This window comes from Limanda limanda, chromosome 15 (genome assembly GCF_963576545.1).
Source record: "Limanda limanda chromosome 15, fLimLim1.1, whole genome shotgun sequence".
Taxonomy (NCBI): domain Eukaryota; kingdom Metazoa; phylum Chordata; class Actinopteri; order Pleuronectiformes; family Pleuronectidae; genus Limanda; species Limanda limanda.
Genome location: NC_083650.1, coordinates 180,776 through 201,576, shown reverse-complemented (window position 1 = coordinate 201,576; position 20,801 = coordinate 180,776). Strand labels below are relative to the sequence as shown.

The 20,801-nt window shown below is 41.3% G+C and overlaps 1 protein-coding gene and 1 long non-coding RNA gene across 2 annotated transcripts in view; one reads left to right on the top strand and one right to left on the bottom strand.

Moving 5' to 3' along the window:
- The window catches only part of slc2a15a (solute carrier family 2 member 15a), a 78,241-nt gene extending 62,418 nt beyond the window's left edge, over window positions 1–15,823 (bottom strand). Inside the window, exons 1-3 of the mRNA XM_061087728.1 lie at window positions 15,779–15,823; window positions 11,286–11,384; window positions 6,464–6,600 (exon numbers count right to left, since the gene is read on the bottom strand). Of these exons, the coding sequence (XP_060943711.1) occupies window positions 6,464–6,600; window positions 11,286–11,384; window positions 15,779–15,823 (281 nt within the window). The remainder of the gene's footprint in view (window positions 1–6,463; window positions 6,601–11,285; window positions 11,385–15,778) is intronic.
- On the top strand, window positions 452–1,516 carry LOC133020799 (uncharacterized). Its single transcript, XR_009682942.1, has 4 exons — window positions 452–653; window positions 882–973; window positions 1,093–1,185; window positions 1,277–1,516. It is a non-coding gene; the product is annotated as an uncharacterized LOC133020799 (long non-coding RNA).
- Window positions 15,824–20,801: the final 4,978 nt, after the last annotated feature.

Genomic DNA, 20,801 nt, shown 5'->3' with positions numbered 1-20,801 from the left:
AATCCCCCATGGACTGCACAGTGACAAAACACAGCAGCCGGCTGTTTGGCTACAACATACATCTCCACTCAGTTTGATTATTATTTTAAATATAAAGAAGACACAATATAGAGCTGAAATTCCTTCATAATTTGAACTTCAATTGTCTAATTGTTGTTATTAAACTTTCTCAGTATTCCATTAAAACAGTCAACACTTTTATCCAAAGCGACTTACAATAAGTGCATTCAACTATAAGGTTACGAACACAGAACAGCGTGAATCATGTGTGTAAATTTACTAAACACCAGAAAAAATTAACTGGGCCTCAGTCACATACTCATCCATTATGAAGTAACCGCTGCTTTAATATGACAAGGACAGTTGTGGAGATACTGTGAAAACCTCACGTCACCCGCTCGCGTCATCAGCTGATGGGCTTGTCCAATCACAGCCTCGTAAACACAGTGCAGCGTCGAGTGTCCCGCAGACAGGAAGCGGCTCGTGTTTAGCTTGTTCCGTACGAGTGACTCTGTCTTCGGGGTAAATAACTTGCTGAAGTCGACACGACGCTGTTCCCTGGAGGAGAAGATGAGTGCGTGTGTAAGCAGAGCCGCGGGCCCGGTGTGGATGAGTCGAGGCGGAGAAGACGGATGCACAGTCCCTGAGTTAAGGTGAGAGCTAAGCTAGGAGCCGCCATGCTAACTACGAAGCTAACTGGTACATCTGAAAGCATGTCCGCCACTTTGGGATAGCGAGAAAGTTGCTAAAATACGAATACAGCATTGAGTGCTGGAGCAGATCTAGTGCATGTGTAAATATGTATGAATTACTTAGATGTAACAGTTTGTTCTCGTTAAGTTTTTTCATCAACGTGACTTTTTTCTCTTCTGTTATCACAGCCTCAGCCCCCCCCCACACACACAAACAAAGAGGCGTTAGGCTGAGACGCTGAAAGTCCTGATTTAAAGTGCAGAAAATTAAGCCATTGAATGTAAGTAACTGTTTATGAATTGTTTTGGTGTTTTTTTGCTGTGGATCTTCCAACGGTGATGCAGCGCGGCTATTTCCGTTTATTAATAATAAAGTCATGTTACTCGTGTTGTTTTCCAGCTGCTGTCCATGATGTAGTAAGTCACACTATGAGCCAGTATGATCCGACCAGACCTTACATCAGCATTGAGGAGTTGTCGGAGAAGAAAGAGGGTAAGGTTATATTCATTAAATAATTTTCCAGTTACATGTAAAGGTGTATGTTGTCATTGAACTGTGCTAATTTTACTGAATGTGTTTACAGCTGATTGAAGCGGGACAGATGACATGGATCCATCCTTCCACAGCCAGGAGCGCACCGACCTGTGTCCCACACTTCATATAAGACTGGAAGCTACACTGGATCTCACAGCTACACACCACAGACGTCTACACACTGGAGAAGATTCAGACAGAGTCCCACAAAGAAGTCATGTCATTTCAAGCCTCACCTGAGTTTTTGTACTATATTTTTGCTGTATGTAAATAAAGCTTTGACTCCACATATACCTTGTTCACATTTGTTCCCTGTACAATATGTTCACCTATAACATCAAGCATCACATGAATGTTTAGTTTTAATTAACTGCAGTGCTTTTGGTAAAGGCTTACTAATAAATAATAAATATTAATATATACATTTTTATTATTAATATTGTGTGGGAGGGGCTTACCCCACGTGCGGAATGCTGTGACCCCACGTGTGCACTGCAATGACCCATAAGGTGACCAATAGCAACACTTCTACCAGCCAATCACGAGTGACATTTGGTTTCAAGGGTCTGTGGTTTCCTCCAATGGTGAATAGAGAGAGGCTGTAGCCAGCGGCTGGACTCCGATTCATATGCTAATTAGATCACACGTTGCGATCGGTCCGCGCGGCGGAGCGAGCCCCCCCGCGGCTCTCTCCTTTGTTCTCCATATCCCCCTTAAGGTTCGCAAACGCCGATAGACTCAGCTTATTGTCACTGGCGAACGCCGAGGTAACATCATGGAAACAGTTGGTTACAGCAGGGGATTAGGCCTGTCCGAAGAGGTTTCCTGGGACAATAACACTGCTTTTCGTCTAGTGAGGGTACGGGGTAGGGCACAGGGTAGGGTACGGTGTAGGGTACACGTCTACATGGTAGCTACGCAATAGCTAGGGCATAGATTCGATGCAGAGGCCTGAATTGGGCGTTAGACTCATAACCTCAGTCTTATCTGGAAAGCAGATGTTGTGGTGGCCTGTTTAAGACCATGATCGTGTATTTGCACCACCCTCCACTTACATCTGGTTATACACCTTGATCTGATTAAGGGCAAAAGAAAAGGCCTCATAATACATATCCTATGCATCAGAGGGGAAGCCCGGGTGTTAATTGTCCTTCTGGTAAATCTAGTAAAATAGGACTAAAAACTGTAAAATAATACACACTAACTGCTCATTTCAGCTACTGTTGATCATTTGGACTGAACAAGAAAAATCCCAGAAATTCAATACGTTACACAAAAATATAAATCAAGGTCACATTAACGCTCATTTGGAGTCGAAAACACCGCTTTATCTCAATTTGAAGTTGATACGATGAAAGCCCTGGTACAAGTACATCAAAGTAAAAATGTGGAATATGGCCAAAATGGTCACTAAATGCAAAATAGCAGGCTTCCTGTTGTGTTTTTCCAATTGCACCGACATACTTTTTTGTTTGTCTGGTCATGATACACCTGTATATCGATTTTTGTGACGATCGGTCAATGTGAACACGTTCCGGGGGTCTTGGAGGGCACCGTTGAAGCCACTTTGCGACGCCCATTGAAAATTCCTTCAGAATACGTAAATTTTCACCACTTTCTAACTTTCTGCAAATTTTGGTAAGAATTTGAGCATGTTAAAGCCCTCAAAAAGCCAATTTATTTGCCTGAATAATAATAATAATAATCCTTACAATTTCAATAGGGCCTCATCTGACCTTTGATGTCAGTGCTCGGGCCCTAACAACACCATTTTAAAAAAAAAATCAAAGTCAAAGATAACCTTTATTCTAAACAATCGGGGCATCTTAGCCTTTGCTCTTCTTTTATTTTTGGAAATATAGGATGGTTGAAGTAAACTTTTTTCTTTTCGTTTTAAATCAAACAAACATCAAAACCTTTACACAATTAAATGTTAATGGGATATCTGATTGTGAGTCCATCTGTAGAGGCAGTGTTGTGCCAGTTCCAAGAACGAGTTCCAAGTTCAGTTCATGCAGATGAAAATGAACTAGTTCACATCCAGAGTAAACTATTTATTGGGATGATCTAGATGACAAACATGTGTCATCTAAATTATGGTCATGTGTTTGGTTATAAATCACTGGTGTTGGATCATGTCTGCGTTTTGCTGCGCTCATTTTAACATTGAGTCCTGACTGTGAGCATCACGTCTCGTGTTGTACTGAGCACAAAATGTTGACGAGTCATTTTCACATTAACACTACATTACTTAATGTACTGATCAGGTCCTGATAACCAGTGATGAGTGTTTATTAGTTCAAGTGAGAGGAGAGAGGATGAGGACACTGAAACTCCAGCTCGTTACAAATCAACTGCAGCTTCTGCTCTGATCATTGAGCAGCGTGAACTCAGTATTTCACTGTTCTTCTACAAAGACACTGACCGGCTGCTTCGAGTGAACGAACTCTGATCTCACTGCATGTGTCGCTCTAAGCGAGGGCGGGTAGGGGTACATGGAGCGGGTCATTCTGCACATGCGTTAATGCATTAAAAAAAATTAACGTGTTAATTCCACTATAACAATATCTCTGTGTTACCGTGCGTTCTTCGTCAGGGAAACAAGGGGAAACAGGTAAGTGTGTCTCAACAGCGTTCTTTATTCGCTCGTACATGCAACTTAATCAAACATAAACTTCTCACAAACATATAGCGACTAGCTTTACAGCCTAGTGTTCTCTGAGTCCGGTAGTGATCTGGCTCGATGCTTGTCACGCGCCCCAGCGCGCTACTGCTGATAAAGGGGAGATAACTAATAACTAATAACTTTGCAGACGAAAATAAATAACAATTTTCTATAAATACGACCTCATCACTGATGCCTGATCGCATAAAAGCATTGTTTGGCTCATCAGTCTACTCACCTTCACCTAAATCGTTGTTTTGTTAATTATTAAGTTACTGGTTTGGCCCAAGGTTTTCTGACCGGTTTAAGTGTTCTGCCAAACGTATCCCATGTCTGTAATAATCTCTTATCATCTTGGAAAAAACTGAAATAGTCGACAAGTTACTGCCTGAGGTTGTGGAGAAGGGCTGCACGATGGGGCCATTTGATCCTCCATTTTCCATATTTCCTATAAATCTTATAGCAACTCAGACCTATACTCATGTAGAATAAAAAAATAAATCGATACATTTAAAAAGATAAAAGAAAAGAGAATAAATTTGACTATAGATTTGTCATCCTGCCCCTGACTATGGTGCCTCCAGCATTAATAGCCTGATAACTCAGTAAAAGTTCTCCTTATACTATGCAGCTCTTGATACCACAACACCTTTTAGATGTCTGTCATATAGCAGCCCCTGTATTTTCAATACTCTTTCAGGAGCCCTTTCTTGGATATTGCTCAATATTAATTGCAACTTGCCATTTATTCTTTACCTAGTAGTCGATTCTCATTGGAAGTCCCAGCCAAAAAGATGCATTAAAGCAACAAAAGTGTTTCCCACAAGAGAAAACTCAAGACTTTTGTAATTAGATAAAGTTCTTATTAGACAGCGATCATTTATCTCTAGCTCGTTGAACTTAAAAACTGTGGTCAAACTTCACATATTGTCAATCTAGATGTAGTATCCAGATCCGATATAAAATATTGGTCACTGCTGTGTGTAAAGTAGAATAATGAAGCAACTGTGCTTTATGTTCTTTGTTTTTTATCTCAAAATATGCCACCTTAATCCATCAAAGCTTCTGTAGCTAATATTATGTTCATTTAAGAGGCAAATATCCTTCAGTATGTAGCCGGCTCGGGAATCCCTCCATTAGTCTGCTCTTCAAAAGCCTTAAAAAGAGCCTCCAGGAAGCAATGATAAGTGCCTTCCCCTCTTGGGGTTTTGGTCAAAGCTGTCAAAATCTGATGGAGAGGGAAAAGGTTCAACTGCTGTCATATCACAAACTAACACTGCTTCTGTCCCCTATCTTCTATTACCCGATATCTTCAATGGCATCCTCGATTGAAGAAAGAAGAATCCTGACTGACAAAGGAAAGGCCATGTCAAGATATTGGTTCACGTCACTCCTTCACCTACTCTGCAAACCTACTCTGTACCCATCCCAGCGGTACACTTCACACTCCTTTCGCATTCCTGAATCTACCGTGAAAGCAGAGGGTCATTGGTCTTTGTGCATTAAGTTCAGCCTGGGGTAAGACCAGATTATCTCAGCACAAAAGGCCATGAGGGCTAATGCCTGAACAGCAAATCTTTCATTCATATAATGCTGCATTTGGATAGTAGTGGATGGGTGGAAAATTGTTTCTTTAGTTCAGTGGTTCTCAACCTTTTTTCAGTGATGTATCCCCTTTGAAAAAAAAATTCAGCCAAGTACCCCCTCACCAGCGCAAAGCATTTTTGGTTGAAAAAAAGATGTAATACACAGTGCTGTGCCATTAGTGTCTGATTTATTAAACTTTGTAACTAGACACTTACATTTTAAAACTCCATCAATGTGCATAACATTGCTCATTTGTAGTGGTCTCTCTTGAACTATTTGGAAATAAAAAGATGTAAAAATACCTACAGACTTATTTAAAAAGAAATAATTATCTCAATTATAAATAAAAAAATGTGTGCACATAAATAGTAATTATCAACTTAAAGTGCCCTCTTTCGGGATCACAACAAAGACATATTCTCAAACTGAACTCATGAACTTAATTATAAATAAACAAATCATTAACTTAATTTCAAATAAAAGATTTGCTTCAAGTAAATAATAATAATATCTATCATCTTAAAATATCTTCTTTAAGGATCGAAAAGCTGTCAACACTGAAGATTGCATTGTTGCATTGAACAGAGTGATCACTTTTGCATTTACATTTTATTGAGAAACTTGTGCTTGTGCTTCACTGAGGATCTTTGTCAGTCTTGGTGGCAGGGAGGCAACTGCTGAGGAGCTGCTGATCAAGCTCTTCTCCAGGCACAGTCTGTTTCTTTGTTTTTCTTTGTTTTGATCAGTCATTGCAGAGAAGGAGGCTTCAGATAAATATGTGGAGGCAAAGGATAGTAGCTGCTCAAAAGCTTTCTGTCCCAGGTCAGGGTGCTCCTGCTTCACACACACTCAAAACTGTGTGAGTGTGGATGTGGCAAACTTCATCTGGAGGCAACGGTCAGATGACCCTTCCAGGAGTTTTAAATGATAAGTGACAAGTAGCTTGCTTCCGCTTGCTTTGGACAAGAGAAATGGGCTTATCACCCAATCCAGCTGTGCAGATTTCTCCTCAAAGTCAGGAAAGTAGGAATGAAAACCTGAATCAACTTGGTCAAATGTCCAACGATGACCGACTTGACTGGAGCACTGTCCACATCCTCACTAGAGAGCAAATCATCCACCTGAGGAAAGCAGGTGAAAAACACCTTTGCAGAGGCCCTTATCCTCAGCTCTGCTTTCTTCAGAGAGCCACCCACCTTGTCTTACAGGTTTTTAAAATGCTTTTTTAAAAACACAGTCATTTGACAAAGGCACAGTCTTTAATTTCTCCGCTGCGTTTGTGTTCAGCATGGTCTCAGCCCACACAACAGCGGCTGGAAGGAGCAGGTCTTCGGCTGTAGTGAATGATTTTTTTGGCTTTAGCTATGAGCAAAGACACGGCATAAGAGGCCTCCAGGGCTTTGGCTGATGTCGTGGAGGATTGTGTGGGTGGCAACTCGTGGACATAAATCCCATTAAAACATATTCTCTTGAATACTGACGGAATTTTGCCGGCTCTGGTTTCGCCTTCTTTGGCACTTGTCCCTCCGTGTTTTCAGCGGCATTGCTGCTGCACTTCAACCACAACTCTGTTGTTTGAGTTTTCAAGGCCGTGATGACAGGTGGCGTTTGCCAGGTTTGGTCAAACCATCCTGGTATGGGGGAGACACAGGAAACTTAAGCATGGTAAAAACCAACTGCTCCTTCTGCCCTCCTGATGACGCAACAGCGCTAATCATTCTGCAGCTGCAGACCTTTTCTGAAACCTAATATTACTACTTATGGTTGCCACTGTTCTTCAACAAATTGGACACACTGGATCTTGGAAAATGTTATGTAAAATTGGTCACTCATGGGAAAAGGCATATCTTGAAAGATCGATTCCTCATTTTAATGAATCGACATCGGATCATTTAAATGAAGATCGATTTTAATCAGAAAATCATTTTTTTAAACCCAGCCCTACAGAAGACAACTGTTGGCAATCAGCTGTCCATTGATTGATTGGATAATTGCCGTGGTTCTAAACAAAGAGAAAAACTAATTTATCAAATCATGAATCAAGCCTTTAAATTGTGTTCGATATTTCCACATTAAAGTACATAAATATCAAATAATAATTAGCCAGACATAGGCTTAAACATATTAAACAAATCAGATCAAACTTATTCAACATTATCCATTAACCTTCATTCAAAAACACAATATAATGCAAATAAAGTGAAAGAAATGTTACTTACATTGAAAGTTATTCAAAAAACACATGGGAAACACCTACAAACACTCAGTCAGGATGAAAAGGCGGACTATGAGGAATTGTGGTCAAGCCCTCTATTCGATGTTGGAGGAGCTACAAAAAAGTGGGTCAAACTGAAACACCACTCAGTATATTCTGGAGGAATTTGGGTGAAAAAACTTGCAGTTCTGAACAGTCAGACACATTCAAAAATACAAATGCACATCTTTGTTTATGTCTTACAGGCCACTGAAGGTTGTAATGAACATTTAAGAAGCAGTGACATTACCACATTTATGCTCTTTAAAACTCTTTGATGCAGCAATTATGTCTTGATGTTGGCTGCAAATATTTTAGACTTTTAGTGGATCTAGTCTTCCAAGTGAATTTAGTTTTAACAGTGCCCCACATGAAAGCGGTGCGTTTCACGTGAAGGGCCTCAAAAAGACACTTACATTATAAAAAGTATTGATTGAGTGTGAGGAGATCATTCTGAGATTTGTCTCTCAATACTTAGATAAACTGCCATTGGTAACCTTTAATAACGTGGATGTATCAAGCCTACTTGGGAGAATGGAGCAACTAGAACACAGTACACACAGCAGTTCTAGGCTGATGTAAGCTATGGTCTTCATGCAATCACCACAGAGATCAATCAGCGTGTGTATGTGCTGGAGCACTCTTCTTTGGGCTTTGATCTGGTTGCTGCAGTCAAAGATGGTCAGATAAACGGGTGTGGAAGCAACAAATGCTATTGCCCACTTGCGCACCATGGATAGTGCAGCAGCAATTTAGGGTTCAGTGAGCTTTTTGCCAAGGGGATCTGGGCATGGACGTCTCCTGCAATGGTGAGGAATCCCAGTGGAGTCAAGTTTTGAAAAGGGGCCACCGTTTTGTGCAAGTACCGGTGAATGCATCCCAGAACAGGAATTTGTCATTTGTTGGGACTTGAGCTGTGGCAAACACCAAAATAGTCTAAAGTAAGCTGGTAAGTGTTTTTGGCACCAAGTTCTCCCAGGCATTAGACACTGAAAACTGTATCTCAGGGTTTCCCCCAGTGCTGTATAGGCCTGGCGGGCCGCCAGGCTCCCCCCCCCCGCCAGGCTAAGCGTCGATTGTTTTTTTTATTTAAAAAAAAAAAAAAAATCCGTCACTCGCGCACATCAACAACACTTCACTTCCTCATTGAGCCCCGATCACAGACATGGCCCCGATCCCCAAGCAACCATCCTATTGGTCCAAACAGTCACATGTCCCACCCAGACCCATTCACTGACCCTCGGACATCAGAACGCTCCTTCAACACAGTGTTTTACTGAACATACGTCACCTTCACTGACCGTCAGACATCAGAACGCTCCTTCAACACAGTGTTTTACTGAACATAAGTCAAAACCAAACATAAACCTAGTCCGTTACACGATTAGGCTGCAGCTATTTGGTTTTATTTATTTAAAAATAGGGTACTTCTTATTTCATACATTTTCCACAAATATGAGGAGGACTCAAATAGCCCTACAAAGTTCTGTGTTTAATTTATTTCAAAGTAGGCCGACACTTGCCTGTGTATTTTGTTTGTTTGTTATTTTGTTGCTTGTCTGTTTGAGTAGCTGGCTGAAAGCAAAGAAGTAGTAGGCTTACCTTTTATTGGTAACCAAACTGTTACGGTTCATTGTTTCTGAAATAAGAGGCCTGACTGCTATGTTAATGCAGCACAAAACAAAATGTAAACAAAGGCTCAAATATTAAAGTGCAAAACTGTAGGTTTAAACTAGCAACTCCAACGTGATAAAAATAAATAAAAAAGAGGGCTTATAAGTTAAGTCAGCAGTGCAACTCAAAAAGATATCATAGCATCTATTTAACCTCTTTTCAAAATAAAAAAGTTAGGTGTGCATATTAAACAAAGTGCAACATGTTTAGAGTATAAGAAACAATGGTGTCCAGCTCAAAATCCGACTCAACCCCCCCCCCCCCCCCCCGCGGGTGCCTTCTAGCCATCCTACCACCAGGCTTAGCAAGTTTTCTGGGGGAAACCCTGGTATCTATGTACCTTAAAGGAAAACCTGGATGTGAAATTGTCAACAGACTGACACTGTAAGATACATTTCAGCAAAAAAAAGACTAAACTGTCTGAATGATAACTTTCGTTGGACTGGGGAGTCCACAACTGACCTGAGACCAAAGTATGGGTATAGTCGGAAGAAAGATACCAGGTAGCTATTCTGTGCAATCAGAAGTTTGATACATTTTTAAACACACCAGGCTCAGGGGTTAGAGTCGTCGTCCTCTAACAGGAAGGTTCGCTGTTCGATCCCAGTCTTCCCTTTTCCGCATGTCCAAAGTTTCTAGCCAGCCAGCTCCCTGCCGTTCCAGCCTGCATCTACCTCTCCTGGAAATAAGCTCTGTTAATTACCTACCACATCTCGTTCGTGTCTGCTTTGGGGTCCAAACCTAAAGGCTCTTATATACTTCTATGTTCTCCGTTTCTCGGAGAGGGCTCCACGGGGGGCGAAGAGTGTCTGTGACCGTACACATATGCCCTCAGTGCTCGAACGAGCCACCGTCAGCCGGACAACTCCGCTGGCTTAACACACACGTCACATTAATCGTAGAATCGTAGTTGTGTTTATTGTGAATCAGGAAGTTACAGGTCCGGAAATGACGTCGAACAGAAATGACGTCGTACGGAAATGACGTCATACGGAAATGATGTCGTTCGCGGACCAATCACAGCCAAGAGCTGTCGGTCGGGTCTCCGACACAACACGGAGAAGTTAGAAAAATCAGACCTGTACGAAAAGCTCTCCGTAGCGCTCGGAGAGGGCGTTTCACGACGGATAGGGCGGTCTTATCTGTCCGTTTTTTCAAAAACGCAGAACCGTAAATTGGCCTTAACTAAATGCACAACAGTCAGCATTAATAATTTTGTTTGGAAATTGGGGTGTGTTGTTTCTTTACATGGTAGTTGCAGTGAATGTTTAATACTTCACCATATTTCAAATAGATCTTTTAATAAATTTAGTTTTTTTTACTAATCTAGAAAGAGAAAGGAAGAAAACGTTTGTGCATTTTGCACAAACGTTTGAGTATTGACTTGAGTATTGAATCTAAAAGAGTTGATAAACAGTGACACATAAATTAGTTTTCTTTTAAAACCTGTTTATACCAATACATTCAGAATTTCCTGTATCCATCTTTTAATACATTTGAATGTATTTTTCATTCTTTCATTATTTTGCATCATGAAATGAACTGAATCCAACTGTATGCTTTCTTTATTCCTTTGTTAATTTTGATAACTTGCTGTACTGGACTGTGCAACTAATGAACAGACAAAATTATTATGCTACCACCAATGAGACCAAAATCAAATTTTTTACTTTTGAAATCAAAAGTATATGCCAATGAGGTGACCATATAGCTCCTCTAAATGAAGGACAATCTAATGCATGTCATGCTTCAGTCCTTCAAATTCCTTAGCAATTAGGTCTAGGTTAGAGTTAGGGTTAGCGTTGCTGATTAAGGTTAGGGTAAGGGGCTAGGAAAAGCAAACGTGTGTGTGTGTGTGTGCTTGCATGCATGTCTTACCACAGCAGGGGAGTTAACCACAGCTAGATTGTAGCCATAAAGCATGGAGCTCCCAAAGGAGGTGAGGAATGCTACCGCCAACATTGAGCTGGTCAAGTGCTGCAGACATAGGTAGAGAGAAGTGTGTTCAAAAGTGCAGAATACTGAATGTAGCTTTTATTGAGAAGAGTGGGAGACACATTTCTTGTTCTAACTATACCTAATGAGAATAATGAAGATTAGTTGCTCACACCAGGTATTTAGTGTGTAAATGGTTTCTCCAAACAACCTTAATCAACAGGAATTTATAGTGACACAGACAACATTTAGGAAAAAAGAGTTATTCAATTTTCCTAAGTAAGGAAATATCTCCTTTGAGTGCTGATATTTACTTCCTTGTATGTAAGGAATTTTTCCTTTATTAAAACGGCATTAAAAAGTTGAAAACTTGAGGATATTGACTTCCTGTTTCAATCTCCAAACAGAAATCTGGAATCGAACCAGATTAGTTGATGACACATTCCTAGCCTGGTCCTAGGGTGGACAAGGGTTGCCTACCAATAGAACAGGAACCCTAGATATACAAGCGCAGCATCTTTCCAAGCCTCCTGATCCCCGCATTCCCATTGATAGCATTTGAATGGATACCAACAAGCAAGTACCTGAGAGGATGGTAAGGGAGACCTCAATAGGGTCAACAAACACAACTCAAGAACTAAAAACTATTGCATGCCCCTCTTTGCAGCAACATACTTCTGCCTATATATAGCCGCATAACCATCCCGTAGTTATGCTGCTATAGGCCTAGACTATAGCAGCATATAGTCAAATCTCGTAGATGTGACTAAACAAGTGTGTTGGTTGTTACTAGGGTTGCAAAGGGGTGGAAAGTTTCCGGTAAATTTTCGGAAACTTTCCATGTGAACTTTAGCTCGGGAATTTTGGGAATTTTGAAAAAAAAAAATAAATACACAAATTAAACGCTGAGCAATAAAAACATCATTCAAAACACTATTTTAAAGATGTATGGAATGCAGCACACGCTGCACGTTGAATTTCAACCCTCCACTGTGCATTCTTCCTTCACATGCACAGATAACTCCCAGCATCCTTCACTCTACAGCAGGGCTATTGAGGCCTGCTGTAGTGTGCAGGACTAGTCAGGTAAGTTTCAATGATATTACTCGGGAAAACATATTAGCATGCTGATTGAGGATTGTTCATCTGTTCATCTAGCCTATTTCCATTCATTTATCCATCAATTGTAAAATATGTTTACAGACGAATCCAATTGTTTGGCTAACTATTTATATCTCTGGCATTGCATTAGTGTTTTTTTACAAACTTTTTTCTCATCTTATTCTACAGAACAATGCCACGTGCAATATCTCATGTGTGGAGACATTTCACACCATCCAATGTAGAAGGAAAGGCTGTGTACATTTGCAAATACTCTGCAAAGACCTATGTTAAGAATGACACAACGATGCAGAAGCATATAGTCAAGTGCCCAAAGTTTCCTCAGGGCTCAAATCAGCCTATGACAAAACAAAATGTTTATATTTATGTCTGTATATGACAAGGTAAATACAGTTAGTATAAATTACCCACAACATTTCCAGTTTATTCCTGTTAATTCCCATTAATTCCCGTATATTCCCGTATATTCCCGTATATTCCCGTTAATTCCCGTGGAAAGTTTCCAACTTTGAATATTCCCGGAATTTTGCAACCCTAGTTGTTACACCCATAGCAGTGTAACACACACAAAAATGATTTAAAACTCATGTAGCCAATCAATCGGAACCCTTGTACAGACACTGACACCCATTTCTGATTATGAAGTAGAATATTTGTTTATAAAGCATAAAATATATCTTATCGGAATTAGATTTTCTTTAAATTATAAAGTGTTATGTCTACTGTATTCAATTTCCATGACTGATGTCAAACACCAGTAAGTTCAGCCATCATCAAGAAACAGTGAGGAAAATGTGCATTATCAGTCTAACAGTATTACAGTGTAGGTTATATTTATCAAAATAGATTTTGAATTTGAATTTTAGGCTTGGCGATCTACTTGAAAAACCTCATAAGGTGTTGTTAGATGCAGCCAATGATACTTTCTCCCAAGTTCAGGGCTACAAGTTTGAAAGTACTAAATACAATAGTGAATGAAGAATATGACCCTGGCACTGTATCTGACTGGATTCATTCAGTCTCAACTTACCGCAGTGAATTTTCTCGCTGATGGAAAGAAAACCTCTTCAGCCATTGAAGAAATCTGTCATGTAGTCCCAATCAACAGATTTCTCTCTCTCTACACTGCAGAGTATCTCATGCTGTAGCAGCAGGCGTTGTCAGACAGGTCAAAGTGCCCATGAGCTGTGTAGGCCAGCAGTCTACAGGCTCCTGATAACAAGCCCACACAGTGTCATCACATGACAGAGAGCAGCGTGATGGAGTGAGAGAAAAGCCTGCTGGAAGCAATTACTTTTAAATGAATTAACAAAGAGGCAGAGGAGAAGACACAAACTTGACTGCATTTATACAGCACCGTTCTAGTCTGAACAACCACTCCAAGCACTTTACACTACAGGTCACATTCATAGATTTATTGAATATTTAATTGTCCAAACTAAACATTGAAACTGTATTACAGTAACAAGCAAATACACCTTTAAATTTCATGCAGTGGCATCCATTTACAGCTAGGTTCATAGGTGCTTCTCTTAGCCAGACCAGAAGTCCAGAATGACTCTCTGTGTTCTCTATATCATGACTCTTCTGGCATCAGAGAAATAAGTCTGAGCCCAGAATTCAACCAATTGACCCACAGCGTCAATTCTTGATCGCACAGCCGCCTCGCTGTTCACACCGGATGTGCATTTCTCTGTGCTGGTCAGCCCCCGATTATGCTTCCTCCGCTGGCTGTTGTAAGCTCCGTTCAATGTAAGGGTTCAGGGGTAAATGATGATGGTCTTAATAGCCCCCCTTCGCGGCTCTTCCGCGTCCGGCATGAACCCAGCGTAAGTTTGGAAAGCTTCAGCATCTCATTTGAAAGAGTCAAGCCGCACTCCACACACTGGGCTCTCCATTGTCACCTCTGTTAACAAAACCATATTAAATGAAACAGGGTTGTACCTAGGTACAAATTTGACGTTTTATTTTTTAATGGATAAGTAGCGTTACTGTCATTGTTTTCCCGCGTAAGGAACTTTTCCATCACTCCAAATACTACAGTCTAGCGGTTAGCTTTAGCTCACGTGTCACTGGGAGTCTCAAACTGATGACATATGGGGGGCGCTCAGGGCCCGCAAATGGTTGAGAAGATCTAGAGAAGTTACATCATTAGATAGAACCTCTCTTTTGTCTGAGTTTAATAGGAGAACATTGCGGGTCATCCTGGTTTTCATGTCCTTCAAACATGCTTGAAGTTTAGTTAATTGATTACACTGTTCTGGTTTTATTGATAAGTATAACTGAGTGTCATCCGCATAGCAGTGGATATTTACCGAATGTGTCCCAATAATGTTTCCTAGTTGAAGCATTAATAGTGTGAATAAAATTGGGCCTTTGACTCCAATAACCTGTTCTAGTGTCTGTAATAAAATGTGATGATCAATTGTGTTGAATGCTGCTGCACTGAGATCTAACAGGCCAAGGACAGACATAAACCTTTGATCTGAAGCTATTAGAAGGTAATTATTGACTTTTGCCAAGGCTGTCCCTGTGCTGTGATGCGCACTCAACCCTGACAGAAAGTCTTTATATGGATTACTTTCCTGGAGAAACTCACACAGCCAATTGGCTACAACTTTCTTGCGGATTTTAGACAGGAAGGAGAGGTTGGATATTTGTCTGTAGTTGGTTAAAGCGTAAACTTATGGAGTCTAATGTTAATCGTAGTGAATCTGCAGTGCTATCGACAAGATTATCAATATCAGTGGAACTAGGGTTTTTTACGAATTCGTCAGTTGTATTAATCAATCAATCAATCAAATTTTATTTGTATTGCCCGTATTCACAAATCACAATTTGTCTCATAGGGCTTTAACAAGGTGTGACATCCTCTGTTCTTAATCCTCAACAAGAGCAAGGAAAAACTACTAAAAAAAACTTTTAACAGGGTAAAAGAACATAGAAACCTCAGAGCGCCACATGTGAGGGATCCCTCTCCCAGGAGGGACAAAAGTGAGTGTCAAGTGTAAAGGAGAAAATCTGAAATATAAGGATATTTGCAGCATTGATTAGAATTCACATTTTGAAGCATAACTGAAGGTCAATGAATTGATGGATTATTGTTAGTAATGGCCGAGCAGTGCTGCAATCATAGTCCACAAATTATAAGATTGGCGATCTACTTGAAATACCTCATAAGGTGTTGTTAGATGCAGCCGATGATACTTTCTCCCAAGTTAAGGGCTACAAGTTTGAAAGTACTAAATACAATAGTGAATGAACATGATGATCCTGGCACTGTATCTGACTGGATTCATTCAGTCTCAACTTACCGCACTGAATTTTCTCGCTGATGGAATTAAAACCTCTTCAGCCATATAAGAAATCAGCAGCCACCATGATCATGATCCACCATCAAGATCGGATGCCACTATAGTCATTGTCCACTGCTGCCATCAGGACCCACCATCAGCTGCCACCTCGATCGTGGTCTACCACCATTATCAGATGCCAACAATCCGCCCTACTGGATCCAGCATTATGATCACGATCTCTGATACGCGATCCACCATTATAATCCACGATGTGGCTGATAAGGCGAAGGGACTCCGGGAAAGAAGTGAAGTACATGTATTGATGAGATACTCATTTCTTTGACGTGATAAAGATTGAGAAGAGGAAGGAGGAGCTGGAAAGAGAAGCTCCGTGTGTTATGTGTCCCTGACATTCTAGACCTATAGCAGCATAACTAAGAGCAGGTCTAAGACAAGCCTGGACCGGCTCTAACTATAAGCGTTATCGTAAAGGAAGGTTTTAATGTTACTCTTAAATGTACAGATGGTGTCTGCCTCCCGGATTGAAAGTAGGAGATCACTAATGAGATAGGTGGGCAATATGCATGGAGCAGAGCAAGTCCATTCTCCACTTTGCGTAGCCCGTAGGGCAGGGGTCACCAACCTTTTTGAAACTAAGAGCTACTTCAAAGGTACTGAGTAGTACGAAGGGCCACTTGTTTGATACAAACTTCCTGAATAGCAAAGTTGCAAAGATCACCTTTTAATAATGATAATAATATATGTGAAGAGATGTCTGATCACGTCAATGTTAATTATTTGTCAATACAATGTCAATGTCAATAATTATAAACAATGATTTCCACAACAATGATGGAAGGAAACAGATATATTAAAACATGCAACAATTATTTCTGTTAATCTGTTTCAACAAAACGTCTGTACTTTTTCAAAAATCCTCAAAGTCCTAAGCTGTCGTCATGACGTGTCGTTGAGCAGTACGAGGGGGTCAGTGCAGCATGAGGTGAATGCTTAGGTGCTTGACTGAAGATCTCTTTTACCTTGATTTGGCTGTTGCATGGCTGCTGATGGCTGGCCTGACCATTATCTAAAATGGACGTCTTGTAGCTGCTCACCTCTGATGGTCTGTAGGCTCCTGCAAGGCACACGTCACCGACGACAACCCATCCCAGGTCCAGCCTTTGAGCAAAAGGAGCGTTTCCTGGACCACTTATCTGTTCACTGGCCTTGTGGACACTGATAATGTCTCTGCCCAGTAGGAGGAGTATGACAGCGTCTGAATCGAGGGGTGGTATCATGTCGGTGATGTGCTTCAGGTGAGTATGGTGGCGAGCTGCAGTCGGGGTAGGTATCTCTGAGCGGTTATTAGGAATTTGGTTGCACTCTAGAAGTGTGGGTAGAGGAAAACTAAGTTTCTCATCTGCTGACTCCACGGTAAACCCACAGGCTCTCCTGCCCGTTGTCTCTTTTTGTCCAGCACATGTTTTCAATGTGTACGGGTAGGAGGACCCTGAGATGTTGAAAATACGAGGCATATCTTGGAGCATGCTCTGGAGCTTACTCCTTCACCACACAGCTGTGTGCACCTTGATGTGACCTCCTGGATGTCTGCTTTGTCTTCCTCCCTGCCATACTCTGAAGAGGGAGGGGACGTCTTGGATTTCCAGACAGGTGGTCCTGGGTGGAGCGCTGTCACGTGACCGGTGCTCCCACATTCCATACATTGGACTTCAGCTTGGCAGTTCCTGGCGAGATGATCTGTGGATGAGCAGCAGCGGAAGCATACATAGTTTTCCTTTAAAAGCTGTTTGCGTTCCTCTAGACTCTTTTCTCTAAAGCCTCTGCATTTCCTTAAAGGATGTGGTTTGTTGTGCAGGGGACAATGTTTGTTTGGATCTGCTGATTTGTCATCTCTGAACTCAGATCTTTCTGATGGTGAAACTTGTGTCTTGTGCACATGTACAGGCATTTTCACAGGTCTGTCCCATTTATTCTTTCTCTCCATAAAGACTGGCGTGAAGAGATTAAAGCTGGGATCAGTGCGAGTTTGTCTTCTGTGCTAACAAAGTCTACTAATACAGAGAACGGTGGGAAACTGACACGATGATCATGTTTGAACTTCGAACCAAAAGACATCCACTTTTCCTGAATGTTGTGTGGGAGTTTTTCGATAATTGGATTTACCCCCCTGGAGGTATCCAAGTACAGCAGGCCTGGGAGGGAGCCGTCTCTCTTTGCGGCTTCCAGCTCTAACAGCAGGTCTGCTAGTTCTCTGAGTCTCTGTTGTTCTCTTGTGGTAAACTTTGGAAAGCTTTCCAGCTTGTTGAAGAGGGCTTGTTCAATAGCTTCTGGTGAGCCGTAGATTTCCTCAAGTCTCTCCCACGCAATTAACAGTCCAGCATTTGGGTTTCTGATGATGACTGCTTTGATTATTCTTGCATGTTCTGCTGACTCTTTACCCAGATATTTGTATAGCAGGTCGAGCTCTTCACCAGAAGATAAGTCTAAACCAGCAATAGCAGTCAGAAAAGGTGCTTTCCACGCCCAATAGTTCATTGGTTGGTCATCAAATGTGGTGAGGCCTGAGGTTACTAGGTTTCTGCGTGCAAGATATTTAGCCAGATCCATAGTTGTTTGGGGATGATTATAACTGGATCTGTAAGAGCTTCTTTGCTCAGGAAGTGGGGAATGATCATCAATGTTCTGTTGTGGTGGTGATCCACGATCCTGAGGAGCCTGTGATGTATGATGAGGCGTGGTGTAGGCAGGAGCAGTAGGTTGTGTTCTGGAAAAACCTTTGCGTTGGGAATGCAGTGTTGGCTTAACATCATCATCTTCATTGTTAAATTGTGATTGGCTTTGATGAGGGGCAACAATGTAATTTATTTTCATAGGTTATTCACCTGTGCTTCTGCCGGCTTGCCATTCAAAATAATCAGCGGTGCACTGGTATTTCATTTCCTGAGACACTGGACCAGGGCCTCTGCTGGGCACATTAACATCAAGTTCTAATAAACCAGCTTGCAACGTGTTTGCTTCAGCTATGGCAGCATCCCTTTGTTTTTCTTCCTTTAATGCATCCAGAGTAGCTTGAATGCATGCATGCTCGACTTTTAGCTCGATTTCCCTCTTGGAGTGTGCTGCTCTAGCTTGAGCACCATCAGCTTTTGCTCTGGCCATGGCCACCGCTAAACTTGCCTTCGAGCTGGATGATGCACGTGATGTGTGCGTACATCATCCAGAGAATTTTAAATGGAGCCTGATAATAAGGATTACAATAATCAAGTCTGGATGTAACAAAGGCGTGAACTAGTTTTTCTGCATCTTTTTGAGAAAGGACATATCTGATTTTTGAGACATTACGCGTGGAAGTAGAAGAAGGCGGTCCTAGAATTCGATTTAGGTGAGAATTAAAGGATAAATCAGGATTGAAGATTACACCCAAGTTCCTGACTGTTTCATTGGAAGCAAGGGCAATGTGGTCTAGAGCAGCTATACCATTAGATAATGTATCTCTAAGGTATTTAGGGCCAAGTATTAGAACCTCTGTTTTATCTGAGTTTAAGGGATGATACTGGGTTGAATGTGATCGGAATTATTTCCTTAAATTTAGCTATAGCACTATTAGTAGACAGAAAAGGATTTTAAAGGCATGTAGTCTGATAATACGAAACTGAAGGTTATTAATTTATGGTCTGATAACGGGTTATGTGGAATTACTGTTAGATGTACACACTGAGTGAAAGCAATTAAGTCTTATATTGAAATGAATGCAAGACTAAGGCCATAGTTATAATTATCAACATGAATATTAAAGTTGTTAAGACTAGGCTTGATAAAAACGTACGAATTCAGAATAAGCCCCAGGAACACCATAAAATACAGCAAATAGGATTGGCTGTTGTTATTTCTGGGGTAGGTGTGGCCGACTAAGGACAAAACTTTCAAATGAGTTATAGTATAGTTTTAGAGCAATTGATAAATTGGAGTTAAAATAGCAGCAACTGCACCTCCTCGGCCAAAGTGGAGGAATGTCATTGTTTATATGACTGGGGGGAGTAGATTCCTCGACGATCGGCATGTTTATCAGCCACTTAGATGTCTGACGGGTTGCGAGCTAACGCTGGGGAGCTGGCTGCTAACTGCTCCAGCTCCCACTGCGGGCCTGCGCTGGGGTGCTGGGGCTCTCGCAGCCAGGCTTTGGCCCACCTGACTGTGGTTCAAAACGATATGGTTGCAAGATTGTATCTTCGTCTCCAGCACTCAAAACAGGTCAATCTGAAGAGGGCTGTTTTAGACAGGGTAAAAAGGGTGCTCTTTTAAATGATCCTTGTGGTATTTGAATAGGTTACAGACATTTCATTAAGACCCCAAAGATATCAACTGTGGTAAAATGGGCATAATATGTTTCCTTTAAATAATTGATTGGGGCTGGGGGCAGACAACGTCTCTATGGGGTTGTGGTTGTGTGACTGAAGTGTGTAGGCCTGCAGCTCTGCGTCCTGGTCCCAACTCTGGGTTTTTCATTTTGGATTAATAAACTGAGTTGGTGTTGTTGTCATTTAGTGGAGGATATCTGTTGAAGATGTGCACCGCTTTGTCCGAAATGCTGGGCTTTGATTTAGCACTATGCCACCTTTGGACATTCACCCAGCCGCCCTGGGCTCCCAGCTGCTCAGATTTATATCTCTATCTGCTAAATATCAGAGTTAGTGACAAGAGGAGGACCATCACCATTGGCAGGAAAACAGGAAATGATGCAATACGTTTACCATAGCATATCAGCACGTCCAAAATCACAAAACTACCTACACATGTTAACATTGCTCAATTGTTTGAGATCGATCGCCACATTATTTTCACAGTTTGGGGGTAAATTTCTTCTGCAGCTGAGGGAATATACCAAACAGACTTAACAATAATGTTAGCAAGCAAGCAACAACCAGGCTCTCTTTTCTAGCCACCTTCTAAGTTTCAAACATAACAAACCCATACCTACTAAAACATACTCACAGGTTGTGATCCTGAATCTTCTGTATTT